Source organism: Lampetra fluviatilis, chromosome 61, assembly GCF_964198595.1.
Source record: "Lampetra fluviatilis chromosome 61, kcLamFluv1.1, whole genome shotgun sequence".
NCBI lineage: Eukaryota > Metazoa > Chordata > Hyperoartia > Petromyzontiformes > Petromyzontidae > Lampetra > Lampetra fluviatilis.
This window is the reverse complement of record NC_136335.1, coordinates 4,761,188-4,775,945: the sequence shown is the minus strand read 5'-3', so window position 1 is coordinate 4,775,945 and position 14,758 is coordinate 4,761,188. Positions and strand designations below refer to the sequence as shown.

The 14,758-nt window shown below is 59.7% G+C and overlaps 1 protein-coding gene across 1 annotated transcript in view; it reads left to right on the top strand.

The window, feature by feature from the left end:
* The first annotated feature begins 3,387 nt into the window (after nt 1–3,387).
* LOC144951215 (uncharacterized) overlaps nt 3,388–14,758 on the top strand; it is a 68,247-nt gene continuing 56,876 nt past the window's right edge. Inside the window, exons 1-2 of the mRNA XM_078881364.1 lie at nt 3,388–3,519; nt 3,947–3,990. Coding sequence (XP_078737490.1) covers nt 3,955–3,990 — 36 coding nt within the window. The 5' untranslated portion in view covers nt 3,388–3,519; nt 3,947–3,954. The remainder of the gene's footprint in view (nt 3,520–3,946; nt 3,991–14,758) is intronic.

Below are 14,758 nucleotides of genomic sequence, written 5' to 3'. Positions count from 1 at the left end.
CCTTGCCCGGTGGAATAATCATTAGCGGTTCGTTTAGACTCTCTCTCTCTCTGTGTGTGTGTGTCCCTGCGTGTCTGTGTGTGTGTGTGTCTCCCTGTCTCAGCGTCTCTGTGTCTCCCTGTGTGTCTCCCTGTCTCTGTGTCTCTGTGTCTCCCTGTGTGTATCTGTGTCTCCATGTCTCTGTGTCTCCTTGTGTGTCTCCATGTCTCTGTGTCTCCATGTCTCTGTGTCTCCTTGTGTGTCTCCCTGTCTCTGTGTCTCCATGTCTCTGTGTCTCCCTGTGTGTCTCCCTGTCTCTGTGTCTCCATGTCTCTGTGTCTCCCTGTGTGTCTCCCTGTCTCTGTGTCTCCCTGTGTGTCTCCCTGTGTGTCTCCATGTCTCTGTGTCTCCTTGTGTGTCTCCCTGTCTCTGTGTCTCCATGTCTCTGTGTCTCCCTGTGTGTCTCCCTGTCTCTGTGTCTCCTTGTGTGTCTCCATGTCTCTGTGTCTCCATGTCTCTGTGTCTCCCTGTGTGTCTCCCTGTCTCTGTGTCTCCATGTCTCTGTGTCTCCCTGTGTGTCTCCCTGTCTCTGTGTCTCCATGTCTCTGTGTCTCCATGTCTCTGTGTCTCCCTGTGTGTCTCCCTGTCTCTGTGTCTCTGTGTCTCCCTGTGTGTATCTGTGTCTCCATGTCTCTGTGTCTCCTTGTGTGTCTCTGTGTCTCCCTGTGTGTCTCCATGTCTCTGTGTCTCCTTGTGTGTCTCCATGTCTCTGTGTCTCCCTGTGTGTCTCTGTGTCTCCTTGTGTGTCTCTCTATCTCTGTGTCTCCATGTCTCTGTGTCTCCCTGTGTGTCTCTGTGTCTCCTTGTGTGTCTCTCTATCTCTGTGTCTCCATGTCTCTGTGTCTCCCTGTGTGTCTCTGTGTCTCCTTGTGTGTCTCCATGTCTCTGTGTCTCCCTGTGTGTCTCCCTGTCTCTGTGTCTCTGTGTCTCCCTGTGTGTATCTGTGTCTCCATGTCTCTGTGTCTCCCTGTGTGTCTCCATGTCTCTGTGTCTCCCTGTGTGTCTCTGTGTCTCCTTGTGTGTCTCTATCTCTGTGTCTCCTTGTCTCTGTGTCTCCATGTCTCTGTGTCTCCCTGTGTGTCTCCATGTCTCTGTGTCTCCCTGTGTGTCTCCATGTCTCTGTGTCTCCATGTCTCTGTGTCTCCATGTCTCTGTGTCTCCATGTGTGTCTCCATGTCTGTGTGTCTCCATGTCTCTGTGTCTCCATGTCTCTGTGTCTCCATGTCTCTGTGTCTCCATGTCTGTGTGTCTCCATGTCTCTGTGTCTCCATGTCTCTGTGTCTCCATGTCTCTGTGTCTCCATGTCTGTGTGTCTCCATGTCTCTGTGTCTCCATGTCTCTGTGTCTCCTTGTGTGTGTCTCTGTCCCCCTGCCTCTGCGTCTCTCCATCTCCCCGGTATCTGTATCTCCCCTTCTACGCCGACTCCCTGTCTCTGTGTCTCTGTCTCTCTGTGTCTCCCTGTCTCTGTGTTTCCCTGTCTCCATGTCTCTGTGTCTCTCTCCTTGTCTCTCTCTGTCTCTCTCCCTGTCTCTCTCTCCCTGTCTCTCTCTCCCTGTCTCTCTCTGTCTCTCTCTGTCTCTCTGTCTCCCTGTCTCTGTCTCCATGTCTCTGTGTCTCTCTCCCTGTCTCTCTCTGTCTCTCTGTCTCCATGTCTCTGTCTCTCTGTGTCTCCCTGTCTCTGTGTTTCCCTGTCTCCCTGTCTCTGTGTCTCCATGTCTCTGTCTCCCTGTCTCTGTCTCCATGTCTCTGTGTCTCCCTGTGTGTCTCTCTGTCTCCCTGTCTCCATGTCTCTGTGTCTCTCTCTCTCTGTCTTCCTGTCTCCATGTCTCTGTCTCTCTGTGTCTCCATGTCTCTGTGTCTCTCTCTGTCTCCCTGTCTCTCTGTGTCTCCCTATCTCTCTGTCTCCCTATCTCTGTGTCTCCCTGTCTCTGCGTCTCTCCCCGTCTCCGCCGACTCGCCGTCTCTGTGCGAGCGTCTTCCCGGCCCGCACCTCACGGTGCCCGCACAGAGACGCAGTCGAGTTCAGCGGCCCCGGGGTCATCTCGTGGGCAGCAGAGCAAAGTGGAAGACTGCCTGCAGCCTGCCCCTTGAACAGGGCGTCGGCAGCACGGACGACGGGAGGGAGAGGGGGCTGGGGGAAGGGAGTTTCAGACATTGAGGGTAGCAGAGGAGAATGAGCGAACTCCCGCTAAGAGAAAGTTTGTTGACGGTTGGAGCCGATTCAAAGTCAGAGGGGAGTGGAGTGAGATGAGAGGGGAGAGGTAGGAGAGTGCGTGGAGGGGAGTGGAATGAGATGAGAGGAGAGAGGCAGGAGAGTGCGTGGAGGGGAGTAGAGTGAGATGAGAGGGGAGAGGCAGGAGAGTGTGTGGAGGGGGGGTGGAGTGAGATGAGAGGGGAGAGGCAGGAGAGTGCGTGGAGGGGAGTAGAGTGAGGGGAGAGGCAGGAGAGTGCGTGGAGGGGAGTAGAGTGAGATGAGAGGGGAGAGGTAGGAGAGTGTGTGGAGGGGAGTAGAGTGAGATGAGAGGGGAGAGGTAGGAGAGTGCGTGGAGGGGAGTAGAGTGAGATGAGAGGGGAGAGGCAGGAGAGTTCGTGGAGGGGAGTGGAGTGAGATGAGAGGGGAGAGGCAGGAGAGTGCGTGGAGGGGAGTAGAGTGAGATGAGAGGGGAGAGGCAGGAGAGTGTGTGGAGGGGAGTAGAGTGAGATGAGAGGGGAGAGGCAGGAGAGTGTGTGGAGGGGAGTAGAGTGAGATGAGAGGGGAGAGGTAGGAGAGTGCGTGGAGGGGAGTAGAGTGAGATGAGAGGGGAGAGGCAGGAGAGTGCATGGAGGGGAGTAGAGTGAGATGAGAGGGGAGAGGCAGGAGAGTGTGTGGAGGGGAGTAGAGTGAGATGAGAGGGGAGAGGCAGGAGAGTGTGTGGAGGGGAGTAGAGTGAGATGAGAGGGGAGAGGTAGGAGAGTGCGTGGAGGGGAGTAGAGTGAGAGGGGAGAGGTAGGAGAGTGTGTGGAGGGGAGTAGAGTGAGATGAGAGGGGAGAGGCAGGAGAGTGTGTGGAGGGGAGTAGAGTGAGATGAGAGGGGAGAGGCAGGAGAGTGTGTGGAGGGGAGTAGAGTGAGATGAGAGGGGAGAGGCAGGAGAGTGCGTGGAGGGGAGTGGAGTGAGATGAGAAGGGAGAGGCAGGAGAGTGTGTGGAGGGGGTGGAGTGAGATGAGAGGGGAGAGGCAGGAGAGTGTGTGGAGGGGGGTGGAGTGAGATGAGAGGGGAGAGGCAGGAGAGTGCGTGGAGGGGAGTAGAGTGAGATGAGAGGGGAGAGGCAGGAGAGTATGTGGAGGGGAGTAGAGTGAGGGGAGAGGCAGGAGAGTGTGTGGAGGGGAGTAGAGTGAGGGGAGAGGCAGGCAGGGTGAACAATGTAGGCCAAGCTGCGTGCGATCTGAGATCAGACGGAGCCAGCGGAGGGATCGGGGCAGCGTGGGTCCGGTTCGCAGGTGTCGGTGGCTTTTTTTAAATCCTTTATATTAAGTTCACTTGCTTGCTTGCTTAGGACCGTGCAAATCTTTCGGTCGTTTTTTAACCCATTTCCCGTGATCCAATCGAGCTGACATTTTGCACACAGACTCGTTGTGCGTGACAATTAATGTTCGTGAAATTTTTTTTCCAAAATGTTACACTTTTTCGGACAAAAATATTATATTTAATTACCAATTGCTTAATGGTGCAACGCAATCATCTGACCCATAGGTGGCAGCCACCTCAAGCCAGAGGACGAGAGGACTCTAGCCGCCACGCATATAAAGGATTTATAGTGAAAAACTTTGTTTTTACTGGTTATACTTGTTCATCTTGGAGTTTGGAGATGAGGGACGTTGGGAGGCCGTGTCACCCGTTGATCCGCGTCTCTGTCGTGTCTTCCAGCGGAGGCCATGGCAGACGTTTTGGACCGAAGCCGCCCGGCTTCGGTGAGTGGGACGACCCGCACTGAAACGCACCAAACTAAACCAAACCATTTTTAAATCCTTTATATTAAGTTCGCTTGCTTGCTTGCGTGCTTGCTTGCTTGCTTACGACCGTGCAAATCTTTCGGTCGTTTTTTAACCCACTTCCCGTGATCCAATCGAGCTGACATTTTCCACACAGACTCGTTGTGCGAGACAATTAATGTTCGTGAAAAAAAATTCCCAAAATGTTCCACTTTTTAGGCAAAAAAAAATTATTTTATATATATTCAAATAGAACTCATTCATGGCTTTGGCTGAACGTCACAGTGTAGGAGCCCAGAGCGTAACCCCTCCACAGGCCGTGGCGGAGTAGCGCAGTTGGTAGCGCCCTCGCTTCTCATGCCAAAGGTCGCGGGATCGATCCCCGCGTCCTCCACAGGCGAATATTTTTTTTAAATCCTTTATATTAAGTTCGCTGCCACGCATATAAAGGATTTATAGTGAAAAACTTTGTTTTTACGGGTTATACTTATTTTTATTCTACCAGGTAAGTGCCCCACTGAGCTGGCCAGCAATGAGAACGGCCCAGCAAGCGGCTTATCACGTGGACATTTATAGCAGCAACCATACAATCTGAACGCACGTTGGTTCTAAATGTGTGGAGGGCAAAAACCAGAGGGCCCGGGGGGAAATCCGCGCGACCGCGGGGAGAGGGACACCGCAAACGCCAAATATACGCAGGTATCGGGGTCGGGATCGAACCCAGGGCCACATGCACACCAGGCGAGGTAGTTAACATCTCCTAGCCACCGTGATGATGATGATGAGAGAGACACGCAAACTCCAAATATACAGCAGGCGTCGTCAGGGTTGGGATCGAACCCACGACCTCCTGTACACCAGGCGAGGTAGTTAACATCTCCTAGCCACCGTGTCGCCTCCTAATGCTCACCAATCCGCGATAATTCTCACCAATCGTCACCTAACCGCACCGGCCCTCGCTAATCCTCGCCAATCCTCACAGATCCTCACCCGATACTCGCCAATCCTCACCGATTTTCAGCGATCCGCACTCGTTCTCAATGAAGTCGAACGCAACTAAGGCCATGTCAAGGGTGGGTGGGGGTGGGGGCTGGTGGGTGTCTGGTGGGTGTCTGGTGGATGTTGGTGGGTGTCTGGTGGGAGTCTGGAGGGTGTCTGGTGGGGGCTGGTGGGTGTTGGTGGGTGTCTGGTGGGTGTTGGTGGGTGTCTGGTGGGTGTCTGGTAGGGGTTGGTGGGTGTTGGTGGGAGTCTGGTGGGTGTTGGTGGGTGTCTGGTGGGTGTCTGGTGGGTGTCTGGTGGGGGCTGGTGGGTGTTGGTGGGTGTCTGGTGGGTGTTGGTGGGTGTCTGGTGGGTGTCTGGTAGGGGTTGGTGGGTGTCTGGTGGGTGTCTGGTAGGGGTTGGTGGGTGTTGGTGGGTGTCTGGTGGGAGTCTGGTGGGTGTTGGTGGGTGTCTGGTGGGTGTCTGGTAGGGGTTGGTGGGTGTTGGTGGGTGTCTGGTGGGAGTCTGGTGGGTGTTGGTGGGTGTCTGGTGGGTGTCTGGTGGGTGTCTGGTGGGGGCTGGTGGGTGTTGGTGGGTGTCTGGTGTGTGTTGGTGGGTGTCTGGTGGGTGTCTGGTGGGAGCCTGGTGGGTGTTGGTGGGTGTCTGGTGGGTGTCTGGTGGGTGTCTGGTAGGGGTTGGTGGGTGTTGGTGGGTGTCTGGTGGGTGTTGGTGGGTGTCTGGTGGGTGTCTGGTGGGTGTCTGGTGGGTGTCTGGTGGGAGCCTGGTGGGTGTTGGTGGGTGTCTGGTGGGTGTCTGGAGGGTGTCTGGTGGGGGCTGGTGGGTGTCTGGTGGGTGTCTGGTGGGAGCCTGGTGGGTGTTGGTGGGTGTCTGGTGGGTGTCTGGAGGGTGTCTGGTGGGGGTTGGTGGGTGTTGGTGGGTGTCTGGTGGGTGTCTGGTGGGTGTCTGGAGGGTGTCTGGTGGGGGCTGGTGGGTGTCTGGTGGGTGTCTGGTGGGTGTCTGGTGGGGTCTGGTGGGTGTCTGGTGGGTGTCTGGTGGGGGCTGGTGGGTGTCTGGTGGGTGTCTGGTGGGTGTCTGGTGGGGGCTGGTGGGTGTCTGGTGGGGGCTGGTGGGTGTCTGGTGGGTGTTGGTGGTTGTCTGGTGGGGGCTGGTGGGTGTCTGGTGGGGGCTGGTGGGTGTCTGGTGGGTGTCTGGTGGGTGTCTGGTGAGTGTCTGGTGGGTGTCTGGTGGGTGTCTGGTGGGTGTCTGGTGGGTGTTGGTGGGTGTTGGTGGGTGTTGGTGGGTGTTTGGTGGGTGTCTGGTGGGTGTCTGGTGGGTGTTGGTGGGTGTCTGGTGGGTGTCTGGTGGGTGTTGGTGGGTGTCTGGTGGGTGTCTGGTGGGTGTCTGGTGGGAGTCTGGTGGGTGTCTGGTGGGTGTCTGGTGGGTGTTGGTGGGTGTCTGGTGGGTGTCTGGTGGGTGTTGGTGGGTGTTGGTGGGTGTTGGTGGGTGTCTGGTGGGTGTTGGTGGGTGTTGGTGGGTGTCTGGTGGGTGTTGGTGGGTGTCTGGTGGGTGTCTGGTGGGTGTTGGTGGGTGTCTGGTGGGTGTCTGGTGGGTGTCTGGTGGGTGTTGGTGGGTGTCTGGTGGGTGTCTGGTGGGTGTCTGGTGGGTGTTGGTGGGTGTCTGGTGGGTGTTGGTGGGTGTCTGGTGGGTGTTGGTGGGTGTCTGGTGGGTGTTGGTGGGTGTTGGTGGGTGTCTGGTGGGTGTCTGGTGGGTGTTGGTGGGTGTTGGTGGGTGTCTGGTGGGTGTTGGTGGGTGTTGGTGGGTGTTTGGTGGGTGTTGGTGGGTGTCTGGTGGGTGTCTGGTGGGTGTTGGTGGGTGTCTGGTGGGTGTTGGTGGGTGTCTGGTGGGTGTCTGGTGGGTGTTGGTGGGTGTCTGGTGGGTGTTGGTGGGTGTCTGGTGGGTGTCTGGTGGGTGTTGGTGGGTGTCTGGTGGGTGTCTGGTGGGTGTTGGTGGGTGTCTGGTGGGAGTCTGGTGGGTGTTGGTGGGTGTCTGGTGGGTGTCTGGTGGGTGTCTGGTGGGTGTTGGTGGGTGTTGGTGGGTGTTGGTGGGTGTCTGGTGGGTGTCTGGTGGGTGTTGGTGGGTGTCTGGTGGGTGTCTGGTGGGTGTTGGTGGGAGTCTGGTGGGTGTCTGGTGGGTGTTGGTGGGAGTCTGGTGGGTGTCTGGTGGGGGTTGGTGGGTGTCTGGTGGGTTTTCTGGTGGGTGTCTGGTGGGTGTCTGGTGGGTGTCTGGCGGGGGTTGGTGGGTGTCTGGTGGGTGTCTGGTGGGTGTTGGTGGGTGTTGGTGGGTGTGTGGTGGGTGTCTGGTGGGTGTTGGTGGGTGTCTGGTGGGTGTCTGGTGGGGTTGGTGGGTGTCTGGTGGGTGTCTGGTGGGGTTGGTGGGTGTCTGGTGGGTGTTGGTGGGTGTCTGGTGGGTGTTGGTGGGTGTCTGGTGGGTGTCTGGTGGGTGTCTGGTGGGTGTTGGTGGGTGTCTGGTGGGTGTTGGTGGGTGTCTGGTGGGTGTCTGGTGGGTGTTGGTGGGTGTCTGGTGGGTGTCTGGTGGGTGTTGGTGGGTGTCTGGTGGGTGTCTGGTGGGTGTTGGTGGGAGTCTGGTGGGTGTCTGGTGGGGGTTGGTGGGTGTCTGGTGGGTGTCTGGTGGGTGTCTGGTGGGTGTCTGGTGGGTGTCTGGTGGGGGTTGGTGGGTGTCTGGTGGGTGTCTGGTGGGTGTCTGGTGGGTGTCTGGTGGGTGTTGGTGGGTGTCTGGTGGGTGTCTGGTGGGTGTCTGGTGGGTGTTGGTGGGTGTCTGGTGGGTGTCTGGTGGGTGTCTGGTGGGTGTCTGGTGGGGTTGGTGGGTGTCTGGTGGGGGTTGGTGGGTGTTGGTGGGTGTCTGGTGGGTGTTGGTGGGTGTCTGGTGGGTGTCTGGTGGGTGTCTGGTGGGTGTCTGGTGGGGGTTGGTGGGTGTCTGGTGGGTGTCTGGTGGGTGTTGGTGGGTGTCTGGTGGGTGTCTGGTGGGTGTCTGGTGGGTGTTGGTGGGTGTCTGGTGGGTGTTGGTGGGTGTCTGGTGGGTGTTGGTGGGTGTTGGTGGGTGTCTGGTGGGGTTGGTGGGTGTCTGGTGGGTGTTGGTGGGTGTCTGGTGGGTGTCTGGTGGGTGTCTGTTGGGGGTTGGTGGGAGCTGGTGGGTGTCTGGTGGGTGTTGGTGGGTGTCTGGTGGGTGTTGGTGGGTGTCTGGTGGGTGTTGGTGGGTGTCTGGTGGGTGTCTGGTAGGTGTTGGTGGGTGTCTGGTGGGTGTCTGGTGGGTGTTGGTGGGTGTCTGGTGGGTGTCTGGTGGGTGTCTGGTGGGTGTCTGGTGGGTGTTGGTGGGTGTCTGGTGGGTGTTGGTGGGTGTCTGGTGGGTGTTGGTGGGTGTCTGGTGGGTGTCTGGTGGGTGTTGGTGGGTGTTGGTGGGTGTCTGGTGGGTGTTGGTGGGTGTTGGTGGGTGTCTGGTGGGTGTTGGTGGGTGTCTGGTGGATGTCTGGTGGGGTTGGTGGGTGTCTGGTGGGTGTCTGGTGGGTGTCTGGTGGGTGTCTGGTGGGTGTCTGGTGGGTGTCTGGTGGGGTTGGTGGGTGTCTGGTGGGTGTTGGTGGCTGTCTGGTGGGTGTCTGGTGGGTGTTGGTGGGTGTCTGGTGGGAGTCTGGTGGGTGTCTGGTGGGAGTCTGGTGGGAGTCTGGTGGCTGTTGGTGGGTGTTGGTGGGTGTCTGGTGGGTGTTGGTGGGAGTCTGGTGGGTGTTGGTGGGAGTCTGGTGGGTGTTGGTGGGTGTCTGGTGGGAGTCTGGTGGGTGTTGGTGGGAGTCTGGTGGGTGTATGGTGGGTGTCTGGTGGGTGTCTGGTGGGTGTCTGGTGGGTGTCTGGTGGGTGTTGTTGGGTGTCTGGTGGGTGTTGGTGGGAGTCTGGTGGGTGTTGGTGGGTGTCTGGTGGGTGTTGGTGGGTGTCTGGTGGGTGTCTGGTGGGTGTTGGTGGGTGTTGGTGGGTGTCTGGTGGGTGTTGGTGGGTGTCTGGTGGGTGTCTGGTGGGTGTTGGTGGGTGTCTGGTGGGTGTCTGGTGGGTGTTGGTGGGAGTCTGGTGGGTGTCTGGTGGGTGTTGGTGGGAGTCTGGTGGGTGTCTGGTGGGGGTTGGTGGGTGTCTGGTGGGTGTCTGGTGGGTGTCTGGTGGGTGTCTGGTGGGTGTCTGGTGGGGGTTGGTGGGTGTCTGGTGGGTATTGGTGGGTGTCTGGTGGGTGTTGGTGGGTGTTGGTGGGTGTGTGGTGGGTGTCGGGTGGGTGTTGGTGGGTGTCTGGTGGGTGTCTGGTGGGGTTGGTGGGTGTCTGGTGGGTGTCTGGTGGGGTTGGTGGGTGTCTGGTGGGGGTTGGTGGGTGTTGGTGGGTGTCTGGTGGGTGTTGGTGGGTGTCTGGTGGGTGTTGGTGGGTGTCTGGTGGGTGTCTGGTGGGTGTCTGGTGGGTGTTGGTGGGTGTCTGGTGGGTGTTGGTGGGTGTCTGGTGGGTGTCTGGTGGGTGCTGGTGGGTGTCTGGTGGGTGTTGGTGGGTGTCTGGTGGGTGTCTGGTGGGTGTCTGGTGGGTGTTGGTGGGAGTCTGGTGGGTGTCTGGTGGGGGTTGGTGGGTGTCTGGTGGGTGTCTGGTGGGTGTCTGGTGGGGGTTGGTGGGTGTCTGGTGGGTATTGGTGGGTGTCTGGTGGGTGTTGGTGGGTGTTGGTGGGTGTTGGTGGGTGTGTGGTGGGTGTCTGGTGGGTGTTGGTGGGTGTCTGGTGGGTGTCTGGTGGGGTTGGTGGGTGTCTGGTGGGTGTCTGGTGGGGTTGGTGGGTGTCTGGTGGGGGTTGGTGGGTGTCTGGTGGGTGTCTGGTGGGTGTCTGGTGGGTGTCTGGTGGGTGTCTGGTGGGTGTTGGTGGGTGTCTGGTGGGTGTTGGTGGGTGTTGGTGGGTGTCTGGTGGGTGTTGGTGGGTGTTGGTGGGTGTCTGGTGGGGTTGGTGGGTGTCTGGTGGGTGTCTGGTGGGTGTTGGTGGGTGTCTGGTGGGTGTCTGGTGGGTGTTGGTGGGTGTCTGGTGGGGCTGGTGGGTGTCTGGTGGGTGTCTGGTGGGTGTTGGTGGGTGTCTAGTGGGTGTTGGTGGGTGTCTGGTGGGTGTCTGGTGGGGGCTGGTGGGTGTCTGGTGGGTGTTGGTGGGTGTCTGGTGGGTGTTGGTGGGTGTCTGGTGGGTGTTGGTGGGTGTCTGGTGGGTGTCTGGTGGGTGTTTGGTGGGTTCTGGTGGGGTTCTGGTGGGGTTGGTGGGTGTCTGGTGGGTGTCTGGTGGGTGTTGGTGGGTGTCTGGTGGGTGTCTGGTGGGGTTGGTGAGTGTCTGGTGGGTGTTGGTGGGTGTCTGGTGGGTGTTGGTGGGTGTCTGGTGGGTGTCTGGTGGGTGTCTGGTGGGTGTTGGTGGGTGTCTGGTGGGTGTCTGGTGGGTGTCTGGTGGGTGTCTGGTGGGTGTTGGTGGGTGTCTGGTGGGTGTCTGGTGGGTGTCTGGTGGGTGTCTGGTGGGGTTGGTGGGTGTCTGGTGGGGGTTGGTGGGTGTTGGTGGGTGTCTGGTGGGTGTTGGTGGGTGTCTGGTGGGTGTCTGGTGGGTGTCTGGTGGGTGTCTGGTGGGGGTTGGTGGGTGTCTGGTGGGTGTCTGGTGGGTGTTGGTGGGTGTCTGGTGGGTGTCTGGTGGGTGTTGGTGGGTGTCTGGTGGGTGTTGGTGGGTGTCTGGTGGGTGTTGGTGGGTGTTGGTGGGTGTCTGGTGGGGTTGGTGGGTGTCTGGTGGGTGTTGGTGGGTGTCTGGTGGGTGTCTGGTGGGTGTCTGTTGGGGGTTGGTGGGAGCTGGTGGGTGTCTGGTGGGTGTTGGTGGGTGTCTGGTGGGTGTTGGTGGGTGTCTGGTGGGTGTTGGTGGGTGTCTGGTGGGTGTCTGGTAGGTGTTGGTGGGTGTCTGGTGGGTGTCTGGTGGGTGTTGGTGGGTGTCTGGTGGGTGTCTGGTGGGTGTCTGGTGGGTGTCTGGTGGGTGTTGGTGGGTGTCTGGTGGGTGTTGGTGGGTGTCTGGTGGGTGTTGGTGGGTGTCTGGTGGGTGTCTGGTGGGTGTTGGTGGGTGTTGGTGGGTGTCTGGTGGGTGTTGGTGGGTATTGGTGGGTGTCTGGTGGGTGTTGGTGGGTGTCTGGTGGATGTCTGGTGGGGTTGGTGGGTGTCTGGTGGGTGTCTGGTGGGTGTCTGGTGGGTGTCTGGTGGGTGTCTGGTGGGTGTCTGGTGGGGTTGGTGGGTGTCTGGTGGGTGTTGGTGGCTGTCTGGTGGGTGTCTGGTGGGTGTTGGTGGGTGTCTGGTGGGAGTCTGGTGGGTGTCTGGTGGGAGTCTGGTGGGAGTCTGGTGGCTGTTGGTGGGTGTTGGTGGGTGTCTGGTGGGTGTTGGTGGGAGTCTGGTGGGTGTTGGTGGGAGTCTGGTGGGTGTTGGTGGGTGTCTGGTGGGAGTCTGGTGGGTGTTGGTGGGAGTCTGGTGGGTGTCTGGTGGGGTTGGTGGGTGTATGGTGGGTGTCTGGTGGGTGTCTGGTGGGTGTCTGGTGGGTGTCTGGTGGGTGTTGTTGGGTGTCTGGTGGGTGTTGGTGGGAGTCTGGTGGGTGTTGGTGGGTGTCTGGTGGGTGTTGGTGGGTGTCTGGTGGGTGTCTGGTGGGTGTTGGTGGGTGTTGGTGGGTGTCTGGTGGGTGTTGGTGGGTGTCTGGTGGGTGTCTGGTGGGTGTTGGTGGGTGTCTGGTGGGTGTCTGGTGGGTGTTGGTGGGAGTCTGGTGGGTGTCTGGTGGGTGTTGGTGGGAGTCTGGTGGGTGTCTGGTGGGGGTTGGTGGGTGTCTGGTGGGTGTCTGGTGGGTGTCTGGTGGGTGTCTGGTGGGGGTTGGTGGGTGTCTGGTGGGTATTGGTGGGTGTCTGGTGGGTGTTGGTGGGTGTTGGTGGGTGTGTGGTGGGTGTCGGGTGGGTGTTGGTGGGTGTCTGGTGGGTGTCTGGTGGGGTTGGTGGGTGTCTGGTGGGTGTCTGGTGGGGTTGGTGGGTGTCTGGTGGGGGTTGGTGGGTGTTGGTGGGTGTCTGGTGGGTGTTGGTGGGTGTCTGGTGGGTGTTGGTGGGTGTCTGGTGGGTGTTGGTGGGTGTCTGGTGGGTGTCTGGTGGGTGTCTGGTGGGTGTTGGTGGGTGTCTGGTGGGTGTCTGGTGGGTGTCTGGTGGGTGTCTGGTGGGTGTTGGTGGGTGTCTGGTGGGTGTCTGGTGGGTGTCTGGTGGGTGTCTGGTGGGGTTGGTGGGTGTCTGGTGGGGGTTGGTGGGTGTTGGTGGGTGTCTGGTGGGTGTTGGTGGGTGTCTGGTGGGTGTCTGGTGGGTGTCTGGTGGGTGTCTGGTGGGGGTTGGTGGGTGTCTGGTGGGTGTCTGGTGGGTGTTGGTGGGTGTCTGGTGGGTGTTGGTGGGTGTCTGGTGGGTGTTGGTGGGTGTCTGGTGGGTGTTGGTGGGTGTTGGTGGGTGTCTGGTGGGGTTGGTGGGTGTCTGGTGGGTGTTGGTGGGTGTCTGGTGGGTGTCTGGTGGGTGTCTGTTGGGGGTTGGTGGGAGCTGGTGGGTGTCTGGTGGGTGTTGGTGGGTGTCTGGTGGGTGTTGGTGGGTGTCTGGTGGGTGTTGGTGGGTGTCTGGTGGGTGTCTGGTAGGTGTTGGTGGGTGTCTGGTGGGTGTCTGGTGGGTGTTGGTGGGTGTCTGGTGGGTGTCTGGTGGGTGTCTGGTGGGTGTCTGGTGGGTGTTGGTGGGTGTCTGGTGGGTGTTGGTGGGTGTCTGGTGGGTGTTGGTGGGTGTCTGGTGGGTGTCTGGTGGGTGTTGGTGGGTGTTGGTGGGTGTCTGGTGGGTGTTGGTGGGTGTTGGTGGGTGTCTGGTGGGTGTTGGTGGGTGTCTGGTGGATGTCTGGTGGGGTTGGTGGGTGTCTGGTGGGTGTCTGGTGGGTGTCTGGTGGGTGTCTGGTGGGTGTCTGGTGGGTGTCTGGTGGGGTTGGTGGGTGTCTGGTGGGTGTTGGTGGCTGTCTGGTGGGTGTCTGGTGGGTGTTGGTGGGTGTCTGGTGGGAGTCTGGTGGGTGTCTGGTGGGAGTCTGGTGGGAGTCTGGTGGCTGTTGGTGGGTGTTGGTGGGTGTCTGGTGGGTGTTGGTGGGAGTCTGGTGGGTGTTGGTGGGAGTCTGGTGGGTGTTGGTGGGTGTCTGGTGGGAGTCTGGTGGGTGTTGGTGGGAGTCTGGTGGGTGTCTGGTGGGGTTGGTGGGTGTATGGTGGGTGTCTGGTGGGTGTCTGGTGGGTGTCTGGTGGGTGTCTGGTGGGTGTTGTTGGGTGTCTGGTGGGTGTTGGTGGGAGTCTGGTGGGTGTTGGTGGGTGTCTGGTGGGTGTTGGTGGGTGTCTGGTGGGTGTCTGGTGGGTGTTGGTGGGTGTTGGTGGGTGTCTGGTGGGTGTTGGTGGGTGTCTGGTGGGTGTCTGGTGGGTGTTGGTGGGTGTCTGGTGGGTGTCTGGTGGGTGTTGGTGGGAGTCTGGTGGGTGTCTGGTGGGTGTTGGTGGGAGTCTGGTGGGTGTCTGGTGGGGGTTGGTGGGTGTCTGGTGGGTGTCTGGTGGGTGTCTGGTGGGTGTCTGGTGGGTGTCTGGTGGGGGTTGGTGGGTGTCTGGTGGGTATTGGTGGGTGTCTGGTGGGTGTTGGTGGGTGTTGGTGGGTGTGTGGTGGGTGTCGGGTGGGTGTTGGTGGGTGTCTGGTGGGTGTCTGGTGGGGTTGGTGGGTGTCTGGTGGGTGTCTGGTGGGGTTGGTGGGTGTCTGGTGGGGGTTGGTGGGTGTTGGTGGGTGTCTGGTGGGTGTTGGTGGGTGTCTGGTGGGTGTTGGTGGGTGTCTGGTGGGTGTCTGGTGGGTGTCTGGTGGGTGTTGGTGGGTGTCTGGTGGGTGTTGGTGGGTGTCTGGTGGGTGTCTGGTGGGTGCTGGTGGGTGTCTGGTGGGTGTTGGTGGGTGTCTGGTGGGTGTCTGGTGGGTGTCTGGTGGGTGTTGGTGGGAGTCTGGTGGGTGTCTGGTGGGGGTTGGTGGGTGTCTGGTGGGTGTCTGGTGGGTGTCTGGTGGGGGTTGGTGGGTGTCTGGTGGGTATTGGTGGGTGTCTGGTGGGTATTGGTGGGTGTCTGGTGGGTGTTGGTGGGTGTTGGTGGGTGTTGGTGGGTGTGTGGTGGGTGTCTGGTGGGTGTTGGTGGGTGTCTGGTGGGTGTCTGGTGGGGTTGGTGGGTGTCTGGTGGGTGTCTGGTGGGGTTGGTGGGTGTCTGGTGGGGGTTGGTGGGTGTCTGGTGGGTGTCTGGTGGGTGTCTGGTGGGTGTCTGGTGGGTGTCTGGTGGGTGTTGGTGGGTGTCTGGTGGGTGTTGGTGGGTGTTGGTGGGTGTCTGGTGGGTGTTGGTGGGTGTTGGTGGGTGTCTGGTGGGGTTGGTGGGTGTCTGGTGGGTGTTGGTGGGTGTCTGGTGGGTGTCTGGTGGGTGTTGGTGGGTGTCTGGTGGGGCTGGTGGGTGTCTGGTGGGTGTCTGGTGGGTGTCTGGTGGGTGTTGGTGGGTGTTGGTGGGTGTCTAGTGGGTGTTGGTGGGTGTCTGGTGGGTGTCTGGTGGGGGCTGGTGGGTGTCTGGTGGGTGTTGGTGGGTGTCTGGTGGGTGTTGGTGGGTGTCTGGTGGGTGTCTGGTGGGTGTTTGGTGGGTTCTGGTGGGGTT